Below are 17,510 nucleotides of genomic sequence, written 5' to 3' on the forward strand. Positions count from 1 at the left end.
AGGTAATTGTGAAATGGCTGGTAAAATCTTAAATGCTTTATTTGATTCAGGAGCAAGTCATTCATTTATTGCATTTGAAAAGGCCCATGAATTAAGATTGAGAATGGTGGTCTTAGGTTATGATTTGAAAGTATATAATGCTACTCATGAAGCTATGGTGACTAGGATAGAATGTCCACAAGTTCCCTTTCGAATACAACAGTGTGAATTTGTGCATGATTTGATTTGTTTGCCTATGACTGGTCTTGATCTCATTTTGGGATTGGATTGGTTATCCAAGAATCATGTTTTACTTGATTGTTCTGAAAAGTCAGTACAGTTTATGCCGGAAGGGTCAGAAGCACCAGTTGTGGTGAATAGTTACTATTTGAATTCTATGATAGTAAACTGTTCTGGAACTGAATGTCAGGGTATTATGTTATTAACTGCGGGAGTATCAGGTGATGATCTGAGTTTAGAGCAAATTCCAGTTGTATGTGAATTTCCAGATGTGTTTCCGGATGATATTAATGAATTCCCACCTAACCGAGAGGTTGAATTTGCAATTGAGTTGGTACCTGGATCCGGTCCAATTTCAATTACTCCTTATAGGATGTCGCCTTTAGAAATGGCTGAACTGAAAGCTCAGTTGGAAGATCTGTTGGGTAAGCATTTTATCCGACCAAGTGTTTCTCCGTGGGGAGCGCCAGTGTTACTTGTAAAGAAGAAGGATGGGAGTATGCGGCTGTGTGTCGATTATCGGCAATTGAATAAGATCACTGTGAAGAATAAATATCTGTTGCCTAGAATCGATGATCTAATGGATCAGCTACAGGGTGCCAGTGTGTTTTTTAAGATTGACCTGCGATCCGGATATCATCAGATAAGGGTTAGAGACGAGGATATTCCGAAAACTGCTTTCAGGACACGTTATGGTCATTATGAGTATACAGTGATGTCTTTTGGGTTAACTAATGCCCCGGCAGTATTTATGGATTATATGAACAGGATTTTTCGACCATATCTGGACAAGTTTGTTATTGTCTTCATTGATGACATTCTTGTTTATTCTAAGACTGAAGAGGAACATGCTGATCACTTGCGGATTGTGCTTCAAATTCTGAGAGATAGGAAGTTATATGCTAAGTTATCTAAATGTGAGTTTTGGAAGAGTGAAGTGAAGTTTCTCGGCCACGTGGTGAGTAAGCAGGGGATAGTTGTGGATCCTGCTAAGGTAGAAGCAGTGATGAATTGGGAGCGACCAACTTTAGTGACAGAGATCAGGAGTTTCTTAGGTTTGGCAGGGTATTATCGCAGATTCATTAAGGGATTTTCACAGCTCGCCTTACCTTTAACTAAGTTGACTAGGAAGGATACACCTTTTATCTGGACTCCGGAATGTGAAGAGAGTTTCCAGGCATTGAAGCACAGGTTGACTACTGCACCTGTATTGGTATTACCTGAACCAAGTGAACCGTTTGAAGTGTATTGTGATGCATCTCTGAAAGGGTTAGGGTGTGTTTTGATGCAGCACCAGAATGTTGTAGCATACGCCTCACGGCAGTTAAGGCCGCATGAGATGAACTACCCGACACATGATTTAGAACTTGCTGCTGTTGTGTTTGCTTTAAAGATTTGGAGGCACTACCTCTATGGCGTTAAGTTTCATGTTTTCTCAGACCATAAGAGTTTGAAGTATCTTTTTGAGTAGAAAGAGTTGAATATGCGTCAGAGGAGGTGGATGGAGCTTCTGAAAGATTATGATTTTGAATTGAATTATCATCCAGGAAAAGCGAACGTTGTGGCGGACGCTTTGAGTCGGAAGTCTTTATATGCAGCTTGGATGATGCTACGGGAGGAGGAGTTACTGAAGGCATTTCAAGGTTTGAATTTGGGAGTTAGAGAAGAATCTGGAATTTTGTGTTTGAGTCAGTTACAGATTTCAAGTGATTTTAAATCAGAACTTCTGAAGGCTCATCAAGATAGTGAAGCGTTACGTAAGGTATTACCAGCAGTTGAACAGGGAAAACAGTGGAGAATGTCAGAAGGTCATGATGGTTTATGGAGGTTCAAGAACCGGATTATTGTGCCTGATGTTGGAGACCTACGACAAAGTATCTTGAAGGAAGCTCACAAGAGCGGGTTTTCAATTCACCCAGGGAGCACTAAAATGTATCAGGATCTGAAAGCGATGTTCTGGTGGCCAGGTATGAAGAATGATGTGGCATTGCATGTATCTAAATATTTAACGTGTCAGAAGGTTAAGATTGAGCATCAGAGACCATCAGGGACCCTTCAGCCTTTAGAGATTCCACAATGGAAATGGGAGAGTATCGCAATGGATTTTGTGATAGGGTTGCCTAGAACCCGATCAGGTTATGACACTATTTGGGTGGTTGTAGATCGATTGACAAAATCAGCTTACTTTCTTCCTATCCGAATAAGTTGCACAATGGAGGAATTGGCTCGAATGTATATTAAAGAGATTGTCAGGTTGCATGGCGTGCCTTCTACCATTATATCTGATAGGGATCCTCGTTTCACATCAAGGTTCTGGGGAGCTTTTCAGCGTGCATTCGGGACTCAGTTAAGTTTGAGTACTGCATATCACCCTCAGACAGATGGTCAGTCAGAAAGAACTATTCAGACCTTGGAGGATATGCTAAGGGCTTGTGTTTTGGACCAGCCGGTAAGCTGGGACCGGTATATGCCATTAGTAGAGTTTGCTTATAATAATAGCTATCATGCGAGCATCGGAATGGCTCCATATGAGGCTCTGTATGGCAGAAAATGTCAGTCTCCGTTGTGTTGGTATGAAACTGGAGAAAAGAGTTTATTAGGGCCTGAGATGATAGCCGAAATGACTGAACAGATAAAGAAGATTCGTAGTCGAATGCTTATAGCCCAGAGCCGCCAGAAGAGCTATGCTGATCAGAGGCAAAAGCCTTTGGAATTCGAAGAAGGAGAACATGTCTTTCTGAAAGTTACACCAACCACTGGAGTGGGAAGAGCTATTAAGACCAAGAAACTGAATCCTCGTTATATTGGACCGTTTGAGATTCTGAAGAGAATTGGACCAGTGGCTTATAGAATTGCCTTGCCGCCGTACCTTTCGAATTTGCACGATGTATTTCATGTATCACAGCTTCGGAAGTATACTCCTGACGCAAGTCATATTCTAGAACCAGAACCAATCCAAGTGAGAGAAGATCTAACACTTCCAGTGATTCCAGTGAGAATTGATGATACTAATATTAAACGATTACGCGGAAAGGAAGTATCATTGGTAAAAGTGGCTTGGAGTCGAGCTGGTATCGAGGAACATACCTGGGAGCTCGAATCAGATATGCGAAAGGACTATCCACATCTCTTTTCAGGTAACTAGATTTGAATTTTGAGGGCAAAATTCTTTATTAGGTGGGTAGGATGTAAACCCCGGTTAAATTAGTAGATAATTAGTCAATAAATTAATTTTTAATAAGGAAGATTAGAAATGTGAATATTATATTAAATTAGGATAGAGCTCATCGAAACGAGAATTTTGACACCAATTTCGAAGAAATCGGTCCAAAATTAGACCGAACAGGCCGAACCGGTTGAACCGGGCCCAAACCGGGCCCAACCGGACCAGCCCTTTAAGTGAACCCACGTTCTTCTTCTCCCCATTTTTGGCAGCGTCGAAGAGCATCAGGGAGAAGAAAGGAAGAACGTCAAAATTGTTACGTTAACTTCCGATCCCCGTAACTTCTCCGTCCGAGCTCCAATCGCCGCACCGTTTGCGGCCACGCGTTCACCGCGTCGAGCTCTACATTTCTACCGGAACAATTTCATAGGTAACTTGCTATTTCACTCTCAGCTTCATCTTCCCCCAATTTTCGAATTTTAAGTGGGAATATTGAATTTCTGTGATTTCTGATGTTTTAGGATCCAATTAGCTTGAGAGAAACGTTCACTCTTGCTTATGTGAAGCTTGGGTAAGGTGAGGATACGATAATTCTATTTTAATTTCATTAAATTTGAGCTTTGAGTATTAAATTGGGTATATATGTATTATGAATGTGTATTAGGTTGAAAATAAATAATTGGAGCTTGAAATTGTGAATACTGGAACTTGGAGGAAGCGGATTAGTTGAGTTTTGAGGGGCTGTCTTGGTGTTGAATAAATAGCTTTGGTCGTTACGTGGAAATCGGCTAAGGTATGGTTTAGGTTTCTTGCATTTAATATATAATGTTCTGTGAAAACTTAGGCTAGATGACCATAGGATAAGTTGGAATGCAGGTGTATATTTAATATTTAGTAATTTGTCGATGAATATAATTGGTTGAAGTTTATTGGATAATTAGTTATTAATTTTGGATGTTGAATGTTATTGTTGATGAACATGATTAGTTTGGTGCTTGTTGATTAACTAATGATTTGGTGAATTATTGATTTGAGGTATTTGTGTTAAAAGCCTAGGATTTGTGAACTATGATTCTTAGTTGAATTTTGGTTGTTGGATTTGAATGTTGTATGAGTTTAATTGTTGATTTGAAGTAGATTTATTGTGGTGATTGTTATGATGATGAGGAAGGGTATGTTGAATTGAAAAGAAAGCAGGTTTGGACCCGAAAAGGGTGGCAAAGTCCGAGTTTTAGAGGAGATGCTGCCGAAATTTTATAAAAAATCAGAGATTTTATTTAGATGATTATTTAAAAGAGATTTAGATTTAAATGTTATATAGTTTGATTTTGAGTTATTAAGAAAGTGAGTATGTTTTAAGTTTGAAGTTTGATTCTTAGAAAAGAATGAATTATGTTTTGAATTGAAACTATTTATGGACGGAATGGGAGGTGTGATAATGAAGGATAAGGATTGAATATGTTTAATGTATGATGATGAATGAGATGCAATTGAGAATGATGTGGATGTTGAGGAATTATAATTGAATTATTTATATGGCTTATGAATTTGAATAATCTGAGATACGAGATTCCCTGGATTAAGTGCCGTGGCTTGCCACCACGTGTACCAGGTTGAAAACTCGATACTCTGTTGACCCTACGACGTAAGTGTGACCGGGCACTATATAAATTCCCGGGAATGTTACCCCCATTGAGCAATATTGATTATTTGAGAAAAATCTATGCATAGACTCTTGGGGATGCACGTCGGGGGACAGTCTAAGGACAATTCAGACTTGTCGGGTTGGCTGGATAACCGACAGATGAGCCTCATCAGCCATAGGACAGGCATGCATCATATGCATATTACTTGAATTACTTGCTTGTGCTCTAATTGGGTGTGCCTATTTGTATTTGCCATGCTAAATGTGTATTTGTTACCTGCAATAGTTGTAACCTTCTTGTGTTTGCCTTTATCTGTTTATTTGTCTGTGAAAATGCATGATGGAATTGGAGGTATGGAGGAATGGTAGTATAGGACTTAGATTTAAGGTTAAGTTAAGTTAGGATTAAATATTTATAGGAAACCACCTTTTATGGTTTCTGTTTAATACTTTAAGCTCTACAATCTGAGTGTCGGCGTTCTAGGATTGCCTCTGGCATTCCCAGGACCTTATATATTATGTGTGTGGCACCTTTACCATACTGAGAACCTCCGGTTCTCATTCCATACTATGTTGTTGTTTTTCAGATGCAGGTCGGGAGCCATCTCGTTAGGCGTCTGGACTCTTAAAGCGGAGGGGTTACTGGATAGTGTTGTTGTATAGTTTTGTTGTACAGTGATGTATATATATGTACTTAGCTTTCTCTCCGCATAACTTGTCCTTTTTGATCCTCTTAGAGGTTTATGGAGAGGCAGGATTGTGTGTATGTACTTTTGGGTTTTGGATATGTATGTATATATGTGTAAATATTCTCCGGCCAGTCTTGACTTCGCAGGCTGAGTTAGGAGCTTGTTATTTTGTATCTTTGGCACTCTATTCCTACTTCTGTTATCTTATGTTTGACAGTTACAGTTTTCTTAGCATGCAAGTTAACTCGTTCCTTGAGCGTTGCGCTTTTATCTCGTGATTTTTATTTTCCCTATCCTTCAAGGCTCCTAGCATATTATAACTCTTCTGCTATTATATGTACTTATTTTATTTTAGAGGTCGTAATACCACATCACCTCTGTTTTACGACTTAAGCGTAAAGCTTTGTGTGGTAGGGTGTTACACAGGTTTGCCTTGCATCCAAGAAAAAAATGGACATGTGGTATCTTGATAGTGGATGTTCAAGGCATATGACCGGAAGGGATACTTTCTTCATTAAACTCAACAAGTATAATGGAGGATTTGTCACCTTTGGAGATAATAGTAAAGGTAAAATAATTGTCATTGGTAAGGTTGGCAAAGATTTTTCAACTTGCATGGATAGTGTCTTTTTAGTTGATGGGTTAAAGCATAATCTATTGAGCATAAGTCAACTGTGTGATCTTGGATATGCTGTAACCTTTAGAAAATCTGATTGTAGAGTCATAAATGAGAAAACAGGGGCTGTTTTATTTGTTGCCAAAAGAAGTGACAATGTTTATGGTATCACTCTAGATGATCTAAAAGTTCAAAATGTAACTTGTTTCTCTTCAATGGAATCTGAAAAATGGATGTGGCATAAGAGGTTAGGACATGCTAGCATGTTCCAAATCTCTAAGCTTGTAAAGAGAGGCTTAGTTAGAGGTCTTCCTAATATAAAATTTGATAAGGACATCATTTGTGATGCTTGTCAAATGGGTAAACAAATTAAAACCTCTTTCAAACCCAAGGAAGATGTCTCTACTAAGAAACCATTGGAGTTGTTGCATCTTGATCTGTTTGGACCTACTAGAACTCAAAGTCTTGGAGGAAAGAGTTATGGCATGGTAATTGTGGATGACTATACTAGATTTGGCTGGGTGTTCTTTCTTGCTCATAAACATGAGGCCTTTTCTGTTTTTGAAAAATTCAGCAAAAAGATTCAAAATGAAAAAGGTTCAAAAATTATTTCAATAAGAAGTGATCATGGTAAAGAATTTGAAAATCAATACTTTGAATCTTTTTGTGATGAACAAGGCATATCACATAACTTTTCTTGTCCAAGAACACCTCAACAAAATGGTGTTGTTGAGAGCAGAAATAGAAGTTTACAAGAAATGGCTAGAGCTATGTTATGTGAATATGAAATCCCTAAGTTCTTATGGGCTGAAGCTGTGAACACAGCTTGCTATGTTTTAAATAGAACCATCATTAGGAAGTTTTTGAAGAAAACACCATATGAACTTTGGAAAGGGCATCCTCCTAATCTTAGTTATTTTCATGTGTTTGGCTGCAAGTGCTTCATTTTGAACATCAAAGAAAATTTAGGAAAATTTGATCCCAAAACACATGAAGGAATTTTTCTTGGTTATTCCACTAATAGCAAGGCCTATAGAGTTTATAACAAGAACTCCAAAACCGTTGAGGAAACCATGCTTGTCACATTCTGTGAATCTAACTCTGTTCCTAGTGTTTTCATTGATGATAGTCCAGGTTTTGAAGTTGAAGTACCTAAGAACAGTGAACCAGTTCCACAAAATCCAAGTTCTCATGAAGCTGCACCTGCTAGCAACGAAAATCCCAATTCTGCAGGAGACAATTTGGAATTATCTCCTGTTTCTGCAGAAAATACTGATGCAGAGACCATTGTTGACCAAGAGGAATCTGAATCCTCAAACCAGTCAAGAAGACCAAGAGAATGGAGGTTTCTGAAAAACTACCCTGAAGAGTTCATAATTGGAAATCCCTCCACTGGTAGGACCACTCGTTCATCTTTGAAAAGAGCCGAATCCAACAACATTGCTCTTCTATCAAAGATTGAACCTCAAAACATCCAAGAAGCTCTTACTGATCCATCTTGGGTATTAGCCATGAAGGAGGAATTGCAGCAATTTGAGAAGAATCAGGTCTGGTCATTAGTGCCTTATCCAAATGGAAAGAAAGTCACTGGCACTAAATGGATTTTCAGAAACAAGATGGGTGAAGATGGATCCATAGTCCGAAACAAAGCCAGATTGGTTGCTCAAGGATATGATCAAGAGGAAGGGATTGATTTTGATGAATCATTTGCACCTGTAGCTCGAATGGAAGCCATCAGATTGCTCCTTGCATATGCAGCTCATTGTGGTTTCAAATTGTTCCAAATGGACGTAAAGTGTGCTTTCCTCAATGGCATAATAGATAGAGAGGTTTATGTGGCTCAACCACCTGGGTTTGAAAACAAAACTTTTCCTAACCATGTTTTCAAACTAGCTAAAGCCTTATATGGTTTAAGACAAGCTCCTAGAGCTTGGTATGAGAGGCTTAGCTCATTTTTATTGAAAAATAACTTTCAAAGAGGAGCCACTGACACAACTTTATTTATTAGAAATTATCATGATCATTTTATTCTTGTGCAAGTTTATGTTGATGATATTATATTTGGTTCGGCTAATGAGGATTTGTGTGCAGATTTTGCTAAGCTTATGACCAATGAATTTGATATGAGCATGATGGGAGAACTCAATTTCTTCCTAGGCCTGCAAATCAAGCAAACTGCAGAAGGCATATTCATCCATCAAGAAAAATATGCAAAGGAACTTGTCAAGAAGTTTGGGCTGGAATGTGCTAAGCCTATGGGAACCCCCATGCATCCTAACATCAAGCTTGATAAGGATGAACATGGTAGAGATGTTGATGAGACTCGTTACAGAGGGATGATTGGATCACTAATGTATCTAACCTCCTCAAGGCCTGATATCATCCAAAGTGTTGGAGTTTGCTCAAGGTTTCAATCAAAGCCTAAGGAGTCACATCTCTCTGCTGTCAAGAGGATCATCCGATATGTACTTGGTACCACTAATTATGGGTTATGGTTTCCTAAGACTGATTCTTTTCAATTAGTGGGTTTCTGTGATGCAGATTTTGCTGGGGATAAGATCGATAGAAGAAGCACAAGTGGCATGTGCTATTTTCTTGGGAAATCCCTCATTGTTTGGTCTAGCAAAAAGCAAGCTACGGTAGCACTTTCAACAGCCGAAGCTGAGTACATTGCAGCCTCCTCTTGTTGTTCTCAATTATTATGGCTGAAAACTCAACTAGCTGACTATAAATTGAATGTCTCAAATATTCCATTATTTTGTGACAACATGAGTGCTATCAATATTTCCAAAAACCCTGTTTTGCACTCAAGAACAAAGCACATTGAAGTTCATTTTCATTCTATAAGAGAACATGTGCAAAATGGAAATTTAGATATTCAGTTTGTTAATTCTGAGGGTCAGCTAGCTGATATATTCACCAAACCACTGATAGAGGAGAGGTTCTGCAAGTTAAGAACAGAACTGGGCATTCTAACTTCATCTCTGTTTTCTTAATGTTTCTGATAATGAGATCTTTTGTATTTTGTCTCATAAATCGCGGTGAGATTTTCTTTGGCAGATGATGAGTAACCTTCATTGGGTCACTATGAAGCCTACTGGATTCAAGCCTGAATGATGAACATCACGTGCTGGAGCAGTCTCGACATATGGGCTTTCTTTACTGAATCCAATTGAGCCCATTTCATAGTTGCTTTTTCATTTTTTGAAAATAAGTTTTTGGGCCTCATTTAACATTTGTTTTCAAATCCAAATTTTATTTTGCTTTTGTTCCCATCTGCAACGTACAACAATTACAGCTGTTACTTCCTATACGTTTTCAAAGTTGGGATTTTTATTTTTTCAAGGTGCAACCTTTACACTTCTCTAAGTTTATAATAACTTCCCACTGCATGCATCCATTCACACCACACTCACCACTCTCCACTCTTTCATCTTCTCCGAACCAGTGCTTCTATAAATATGGCTCGAAAGAAGAGAGTTGCTCACAGAGGCTCCCACAGCGGCACCCACCGTTCTGATCACACACACTCTTCTCCCTCTCATTCCCCCACTCATTCCTCTCCATCTCCACCACCAAACCCTTCTCCTGACATGGCCCGCACGAAGACCACCGCTCGCCGCCCTGGTGTTGCCCCTCGCCCTACACCTCCTCCTCCTCCACCAAACATGTCTCAGCCTAGTTCTTCCAAACCTAGCTCTTCCAGAGGAAAGAGGCCTCTTCACGAAGACGAAGAGACTCGCCCCACTCAGAATCGCCATACTCGCGGTACAGTCATTGGCTTTGACCTCCGTCCTGTTGCTGAACCTAGACTCTCAAATCCTATTGCTTACAAGTCATTTTATGCTGATTTTCCTGATGAGTCCTTTGATCGTCGTCGTTTTCAATCTCTCATGAACCATCTGTTTTTCTGCAAAGATGTTTACAAGCGTAAACTCTGTCCATCGAAGCTTGTCAATCTTGACAAACTCCGTAGGAAAGGCCTGAACTTTACCCCATTGTTTGCATATCAAGGTTGGACATCCATACTGTCCATCAAAGAGAAAATTTACCCTGATTTGGTAAAACAGTTCTATAGCAACATGTCCTACAAAGAAGGGAGAATCGCCTCTTTTGTTAAAGGCAAAGTGATTATTCTTGACAAATATCACCTAGGCAAAGCCCTAGATTACCAGGATCGAGGCCCTGATGTCTACACCTCTGGTAAGTGGGACGAAACACTCAATGTTTCATACTTTGATGCCCTAAGTACTGTCTGCATCAATATCCCTCTCTTAGAAGGTAACACTCCAACTCATAAGTCTCTTGGTCCAGTCCGTGCCCAGCTGCATAGGATTGTGAACCATGTCATCTTGCCTCAGAGCGGCTCTTTTCAACGCGTCTCATTCTGTGACACACTGGTTTTGTATGCACTGCTTTTAAAAATTCCCATCTCTTTTGCTTACTTACTTGTAAGGCATATGTATGCTTGTGTCAGTACCAAAAATGCGTTACCATATGGCATGCTTCTTACAAAAATTTTTCAATATTACAATGTTGATTTTGGGGCTGAAATTGCCATAGATTGTAACTCATATATTAAAGGGGGTGGTGCAGTAAAGAAAACAGCTCCCAAGCGTCGCCAAACTGATGACAGCACTGATGTTCCCTCTGTTGATGAGGATCCTCTGATTCCCCCTTCCACATCCACTACAATCAAGGTCATGACCCGCATTCTGAAGAATGTGCTTGAAGAATTTATCAATCTGACTGACCTCCTTCTCCATCATGGTGCTGAGCGCAAAAGGAATCAAGTTTTGGAGGAGAATGCTCTTAAGAAGACCAAAGGAAGGATTCGCATTCTGAGAGACTTTGTGGAGGATGTTGAGGTTGGCCTCACCACATCTGACAATGAGGGGGAGGACGATAGAACCTCTGATGAATCCAACTCTGATGCCTAGCTCATTTTATCTCATCTGTGATTATGACTTAGTTTCCTTTTGAACTTGTTAAATATTCTGGATGACTGTAAAGACTTTAACTACTCTGCTACTTCAACTATATGCACCAGCCACTAACAAATTTTGTACAGGTTGCTTTTTCCTTTCCTCCCTTGATGACAAAAGGGGGAGAAAAGAAAAGGAATGTTAGTTTTGGCTTAGGGATTAATAGTAATAGTTAAGAACAATGATTTGTGGTGCTATGATCTATCTAGTATTGTGCTTAGTGTTAATTGCTCTGTGCTCTGTGCTTCCATAACTGTGATATATTGTTTGGATATATTGGTCTTGGCTGCTTTCAAGTTTTCAGGAAAAGATGTAAGCCATGATCAAGGGGGAGCAATGCTAGCATTCAGGGGGAGCAACTCACAATCCGAATGTCATCAAAGGGAAGTATTCTTAACTCATTTAAATTTTTCTTTAATTTCCCTATTTTATCATGTTTGTCATCAAGGGGGAGATTGTTAAGCCTAGTTTGATTTTAGGTTACACTATGATGACAAACATTCAATTGGGTTGAAAGCTCAATAGTGTTTAATGTGTGCTTTATTATGGCAGGCCCAAGCATACTAGCTTATATTGCAGCAGCCCATCAAAGCAAATAGAAATGCAGCTCACATTGTTCCTTAATGAAGTAACCGAGTCCAACAATTCCTCATAGCACATTCAGCAACATTAAATGATTATGTAAATATTTGCTAAAAGCAATATGAGGACAGCTGTATCATGCAAGGACAAGTGTGGCTTTGAGAAAGCAAGCAAGGACATCACCAAAAGCACTGCTATGGATCGTGGTTATGCAAAACACAAACTTGCATAGAGTAGCAGCAAGGAAATGGAGCAGAATGGAAAAGAGGAACATGCCAAGGAAGAAAGAAACACCAAGGACAGCAGAGGTAGTGGGAGAGCTCCTCGGACAGCAGGGGAGGTGGAGCAAAATGAAGAAAGGACTGCATGCCATCAAGGACCACTCCAACGGGCAGCAAGAAAAAGCAAAGAGGATGAAGCTACAATAAAGCCTAGCTGAAATTATATAAGAAGACTCATTCCATCATTTCAAGTCAAGAAAAGAGAGCACACACCAATTCAGAGCACCTTCTCTAATATAGAGCTGAAATCTCTTTCTTCTACTCAAGCTTAATTCTGACTTATTGTTATGGCTGTCTTGTGTTATTCTTTGCTTTGAAAAAGGCAATCATGTGAGGATCAAAAGCCAAGAGAGAAAAGACAAGAGTGATGCAGAAATAGCCACTGTTTATTTTTCTAATGTAATTTGGGTTTATGAACTAGGATTAGTTCCCCTTGCCAAGTTGGGTTAGCACTTGGTGAGAATTGAATCTGTGTAGATTCCCCTTCCAAGTTGGGATAGCACTTTGGGTTGCTAAGCTTTGGTGAAGAAAGCTTAGGGGTAGATACTAGTTGAATTAGGGAGTAATTCAATAGTATTGGTGTATGTAACCTGAGAATTATAGTGAAAATTCCACCATGGTTTGTGGTGGAGACTGGATGTAGGATTCATGGCACAAAGAATCCGAACCAGGATACATGCTGGCCTCTTTCTCCTCTTCTCTGCACTTTTAATTTTTTGCGTATGAGACTATTTCAAATAATCTCCTGCAACTCGAGCAACAGCAAAAACAGAGTTTGAAACTTAAAGTTTTAAGCTAACTTGATTCAACCCCCCCTTCTCAAGTTCAACTAGAACCATCAATTTTTATTTTTAAATTAAACAATGCAATTTTCAGTTAAGGTGACCAAGTCATATTATGTTCTAAATTAACTATATAACTTGCTATGAAGAGTTTTAAAGTGAATTTACAAGACTGTGATTTTAAAATAAAAGATAGAGTGAAAAATCTTTAAATCCTTTCCTTCTTTCTTTTTTCTCTTCATTCATCATATGATTGTTGATCCAAAGTGTCATTTTGTATATGTCATTTTCATTATAATTTTTAAATAATTTCTCTAATTTTTCTTTTGATTTAATTAATTTCCAGAATTTACAAGTTTAGATATCCAAACAAGTTTATTTTCTTTACGCCAAATCAAAATAGCAACAAATAATTTTGATATATCCAACAAGATTGGAGAAGGAGGATTTGGCCCCGTGTACAAGGTATCTTTAAATCATCACTATCTTGATTTTATTATATTGTAATGAGATGCATGCTTAGTACTTTTGAGCATTATATTCTTTTAACAACACTTAAATTATATACAGGGAGAGTTATCTAATGGTATAGTAATAGCAGTAAAGCAGCTTTCTTCAAAATCAAGGCAAGGGAATCGAGAGTTCTTAAATGAAATAGGCATGATTTCTGCTTTACAACATCCTTGTCTCGTTAAACTCTATGGATGCTGTGTTGAAGGAGATCAACTGTTGTTGGTATATGAATACATGCAAAATAATAGTCTTGCTCGTGCTTTATTTGGTAATTCTTATAATACTTTGGTCTACTACCTTGTACATTATTCTTTCAGGTCAAAAAACATGTCTATTTTTAATTACACATATAAATAGATTATTTATGTGATTAAAAAACATCTTTATTAATTGATCATATTTTGAATTCGTTTCACTTACAATCTTTTCTTGTTTGATGGAGTTTACTGATAAACATTTTCGAAATATTTTAGTTAAACAATGATGATGTTGGTCAAAATAAAATTTTGTAAATATTATGACAAATATTTAGGGTTGAAAAAATTGTTCTTATGGGTATTTTTTTACTTTTGTATTTCATATCTCGTGATAAATATTTTATGGGTGACAAATATTTTATAATATTTTATACTCACATATAAAGGTCCAAAGGAACACCAAATAAAATTGGACTGGCCAACAAGACAGAACATTTGTATTGGTATTGCTAGAGGCTTAGCATACCTCCATGAAGAATCAAGATTGAAGATAGTTCATAGAGACATTAAAGCCACAAATGTCTTGCTTGATAGAGATCTTAATCCGAAGATATCTGATTTTGGTTTGGCCAAACTTGATGAAGAGGACAATACCCATATTAGCACCCGAATAGCAGGAACATAGTGAGTTACATTCATATATTTAAAATAATTTTCCTTGCAAAATTTATCTAATAAATATAACTTGCTCAATTAGCTTGTATAGTGATGATATATATGAAAGACATTCAGTTTAACCAACTTGTCAATTGTCAATTTGTCATCATGGATAAAACGTCTAGTGATTAAAACATAAATTGAATTTTATTCTAAATATAAGGTTCTAGGCTTTTAGTACAAGAGCTTTTGTATTTGGAATAGATAGAGTAACATATAACAAAGCAATATAATTTTTAGGTTTGGTTATTTCTGTTGTTGTTTAATATACAGAACAAAAAATAGAATTAGATGCAGCAGGTATCTAAATTCAATGTATTAATCTATAAACTTTTTCATATTTATTATGTAGTGGATATATGGCTCCAGAATATGCAATACATGGTTATTTAACTGACAAAGCAGATGTCTATAGTTTTGGAATTGTTGCTTTGGAAATCATTACTGGGAAGACTAATACTACTCTGCGGCAGAAAGAAGAAGTAATTTATCTGCTTGATCTGGTAAGTATTTTCTTAAGAGTTTGTATAGAATTAATCTGATTGCATTTTCTTCTGGAGAGAAATATAAAACATTTTGAGATTATAACTTGTTATTTGAAATATATATAATAAATTGTTGTTTTATAATTAGCTTTCTATAATTAATTGCTAAACTAATGTTGTGTTTTTAACTTCTAACAAACTTTTTTTTAGAGGTTCTATAAGGACAAATGTGACATGCATATTGCCATAAAAATATTTAGAGGTTTAAACTCTTCGAAAATTTCTCAACTTGTTATAAATATACACAACTATAAGTCTATAATTGCTTCTATATCACTCAATTTGATAAAATCGAATTGATTACTGACTTTGAAGTTAGCTACCTTCTTTTATGATTATTTATACCAGGCACGTTTGTTGAAAGAGAAAGGCAATCTAATGGAGCTAGTTGATAGAAGATTGGGCTCAAACTTTGATAAAGAGGAAGCCATGATAATGATTAAGGTGGCTCTCCTATGTACTAATGTGTCTGCAACACTTAGACCAAACATGTCTTCAGTGGTAAGTATGTTAGAAGGCAAAATTATAGTTCAAGAACCAATTTTTGATAAGCCAAGTGAGGCATTGGATGAGAAGAAATTGGAAGCAATGAGATTGTATTGTTTTGAAGATCAAAGTATTTCAACGGAGGATCCATGGACTACTTCGTCTACTTCTGCAAGAGATTTGTATCCATTAAATTTGGACTCTTCTTACTTAGAGAAGAGAGAATATCAAAATTATTAAATATGTTGCAGATCAAATAGTGGATATGAATCGTTAAAGTGTTGTGTGTGAGAATATGTAACGTGAATAATTTTATAATGGTGTAATGTCTAAAATTAGAAGTTGTTCAATCTATTTGAACAATAAAATAATTAAAAAATTGTATTTAAGATTTATATTAATTATTAATTTATTATGCATGTTTGCCCATAAGTTGGCATCTTAGGCCTTATTATTAGTAAACCATAGAATAAAGATCTGAAATATATAATACTGATAGAGTCTATGACCAAGCGTTGTTAATCAAATTCAGTTAAACACTTAAATTAGACCAATAACCCAAAACACTAATAACCATCAAATATTACCACTCTCAAATGCAGTATGCATTGTCTTCTCTACACTTACTCTTGTACCTTTTTTTTTTTCATTAAAATGGTTATTTCTTATACTCTTACTCTCCTCCCTTCCTTCTCTTTCGAGCTTTATTTTTTTTGGCTTCTCCAAATGAAATAAAAAAAAATGTAAAATTATTTTTATATTTTCATCTAATAATTTCTATGTTCTTTTAAAAAAATTTGTCTCTAAAATAAAAAATGAAGAACACAAATTTTAAAAACAAAAATACAGAAATTTATAAGACTAAACACAAGAATTTGTAAAACTAAACACAAAATAGATATATATAACCAAATAATTATATTAAATATGTTGCTTCATGTGCTTTTTTTTTTCAAAATTTCGGTAGTTATCATAAAAATTTTATACATTTATCGTTTTGTATTTTTTTCGTTCCTCTTCCTAAACTTTTATGTTTATCACAAAATAAACTGTGCTTTTTTCACTTTATTTTTTGCTTAATTTCTCTTATTTTTAATTCTTTTTTTATATAAAATTTAAAAAATTCAAAAGAAAAAAAAAGAAAGAAATAAAAGAAAAAGAAGATGCAATAAAAAATGAGATAAAGAAGGAAATGAGGGAATGCGAAAAGAAGTTATAGAAGGAGAAAACACAAGCAGAAGAGTGTGTGGTTAGTTAGATGGAAAGCGCGTGGTAAATAAAAAATAGTTTAAGGAAAATGGTAGAGGAACAACACTTCCATTAAATATATAACATAAACAACACCAACTAATAATAATTTTAAATTTTTTTAAAAATTAAAATTTGAATAATCAACAGTAAATACATTTTGAATAACAAAGATTAGCAAAATACCCACCTATAATCACGTTTTTCCCTTCCCCCATCAACAACCATAAATCCTTTCCATTACACTTGTACCGCGCCCCACCCCTGCTCTCCGCAACCTCCACCGGACTCTCACAAAACACCGCACACGTTTTGGCTCCCTCATGAGTCTGCAACCACCGCATGCATCCGTGCTTCATCACGCCTCACCAGCTGTCGCACGTAGTCCAGTCTCATCGCGCCTCCATCCCGCCTATCGCTGCAGGCAGCCCAGCCTCGTCGCGCCTCCATCGTGCCACTGCAGACAACCTAGCTTCGTCCTCCATCGCGCCATGGAGACTGTCTCTGCCCTATGCCGCTTCTACTATATCGTTGGGCTCTACGTTGCTATTGCAGGGAGAAGTCGCGCCGATGACACGATTGCGGAACCCCTCGCATCGTCGTCTTCAATCGTGTCCCTCCGCCATCCTCGGTCTTTTTCTTTTTCTCCTTCCGCAACGCAGAGCGCCCTCCACCTTCCATCAATCACGTCGCACAACCTCACAAATATTTCTTTTTATTGTACATGGATATTTACTTTTTATTATACATGAATGTTTCTTTTAAGACTGATGGATGTTACTTTTTGTTGTACATTACCGATTTTTTTTATTGTACATGGATATTTTATTTTTATTGTCCGT

At 37.1% G+C, this 17,510-nt stretch overlaps 1 protein-coding gene and 1 pseudogene across 1 annotated transcript in view; both read left to right on the forward strand.

Moving 5' to 3' along the window:
- LOC107610866 (putative leucine-rich repeat receptor-like serine/threonine-protein kinase At3g14840) overlaps positions 1–15,808 on the forward strand; it is a 65,024-nt gene extending 49,216 nt beyond the window's left edge. Inside the window, exons 20-24 of the mRNA XM_021109250.2 lie at positions 13,309–13,427; positions 13,533–13,743; positions 14,119–14,356; positions 14,742–14,892; positions 15,283–15,808. Of these exons, the coding sequence (XP_020964909.1) occupies positions 13,309–13,427; positions 13,533–13,743; positions 14,119–14,356; positions 14,742–14,892; positions 15,283–15,660 (1,097 nt within the window). The 3' untranslated portion in view covers positions 15,661–15,808. The remainder of the gene's footprint in view (positions 1–13,308; positions 13,428–13,532; positions 13,744–14,118; positions 14,357–14,741; positions 14,893–15,282) is intronic.
- LOC148547698 (secreted RxLR effector protein 161 pseudogene) lies at positions 8,600–9,328 on the forward strand (annotated as a pseudogene).
- Positions 15,809–17,510: the final 1,702 nt, after the last annotated feature.

Source organism: Arachis ipaensis, chromosome B8 (genome assembly GCF_059453495.1).
Source record: "Arachis ipaensis isolate K30076 ecotype BB chromosome B8, ASM5945349v1, whole genome shotgun sequence".
In the NCBI taxonomy this organism is placed as follows: domain Eukaryota; kingdom Viridiplantae; phylum Streptophyta; class Magnoliopsida; order Fabales; family Fabaceae; genus Arachis; species Arachis ipaensis.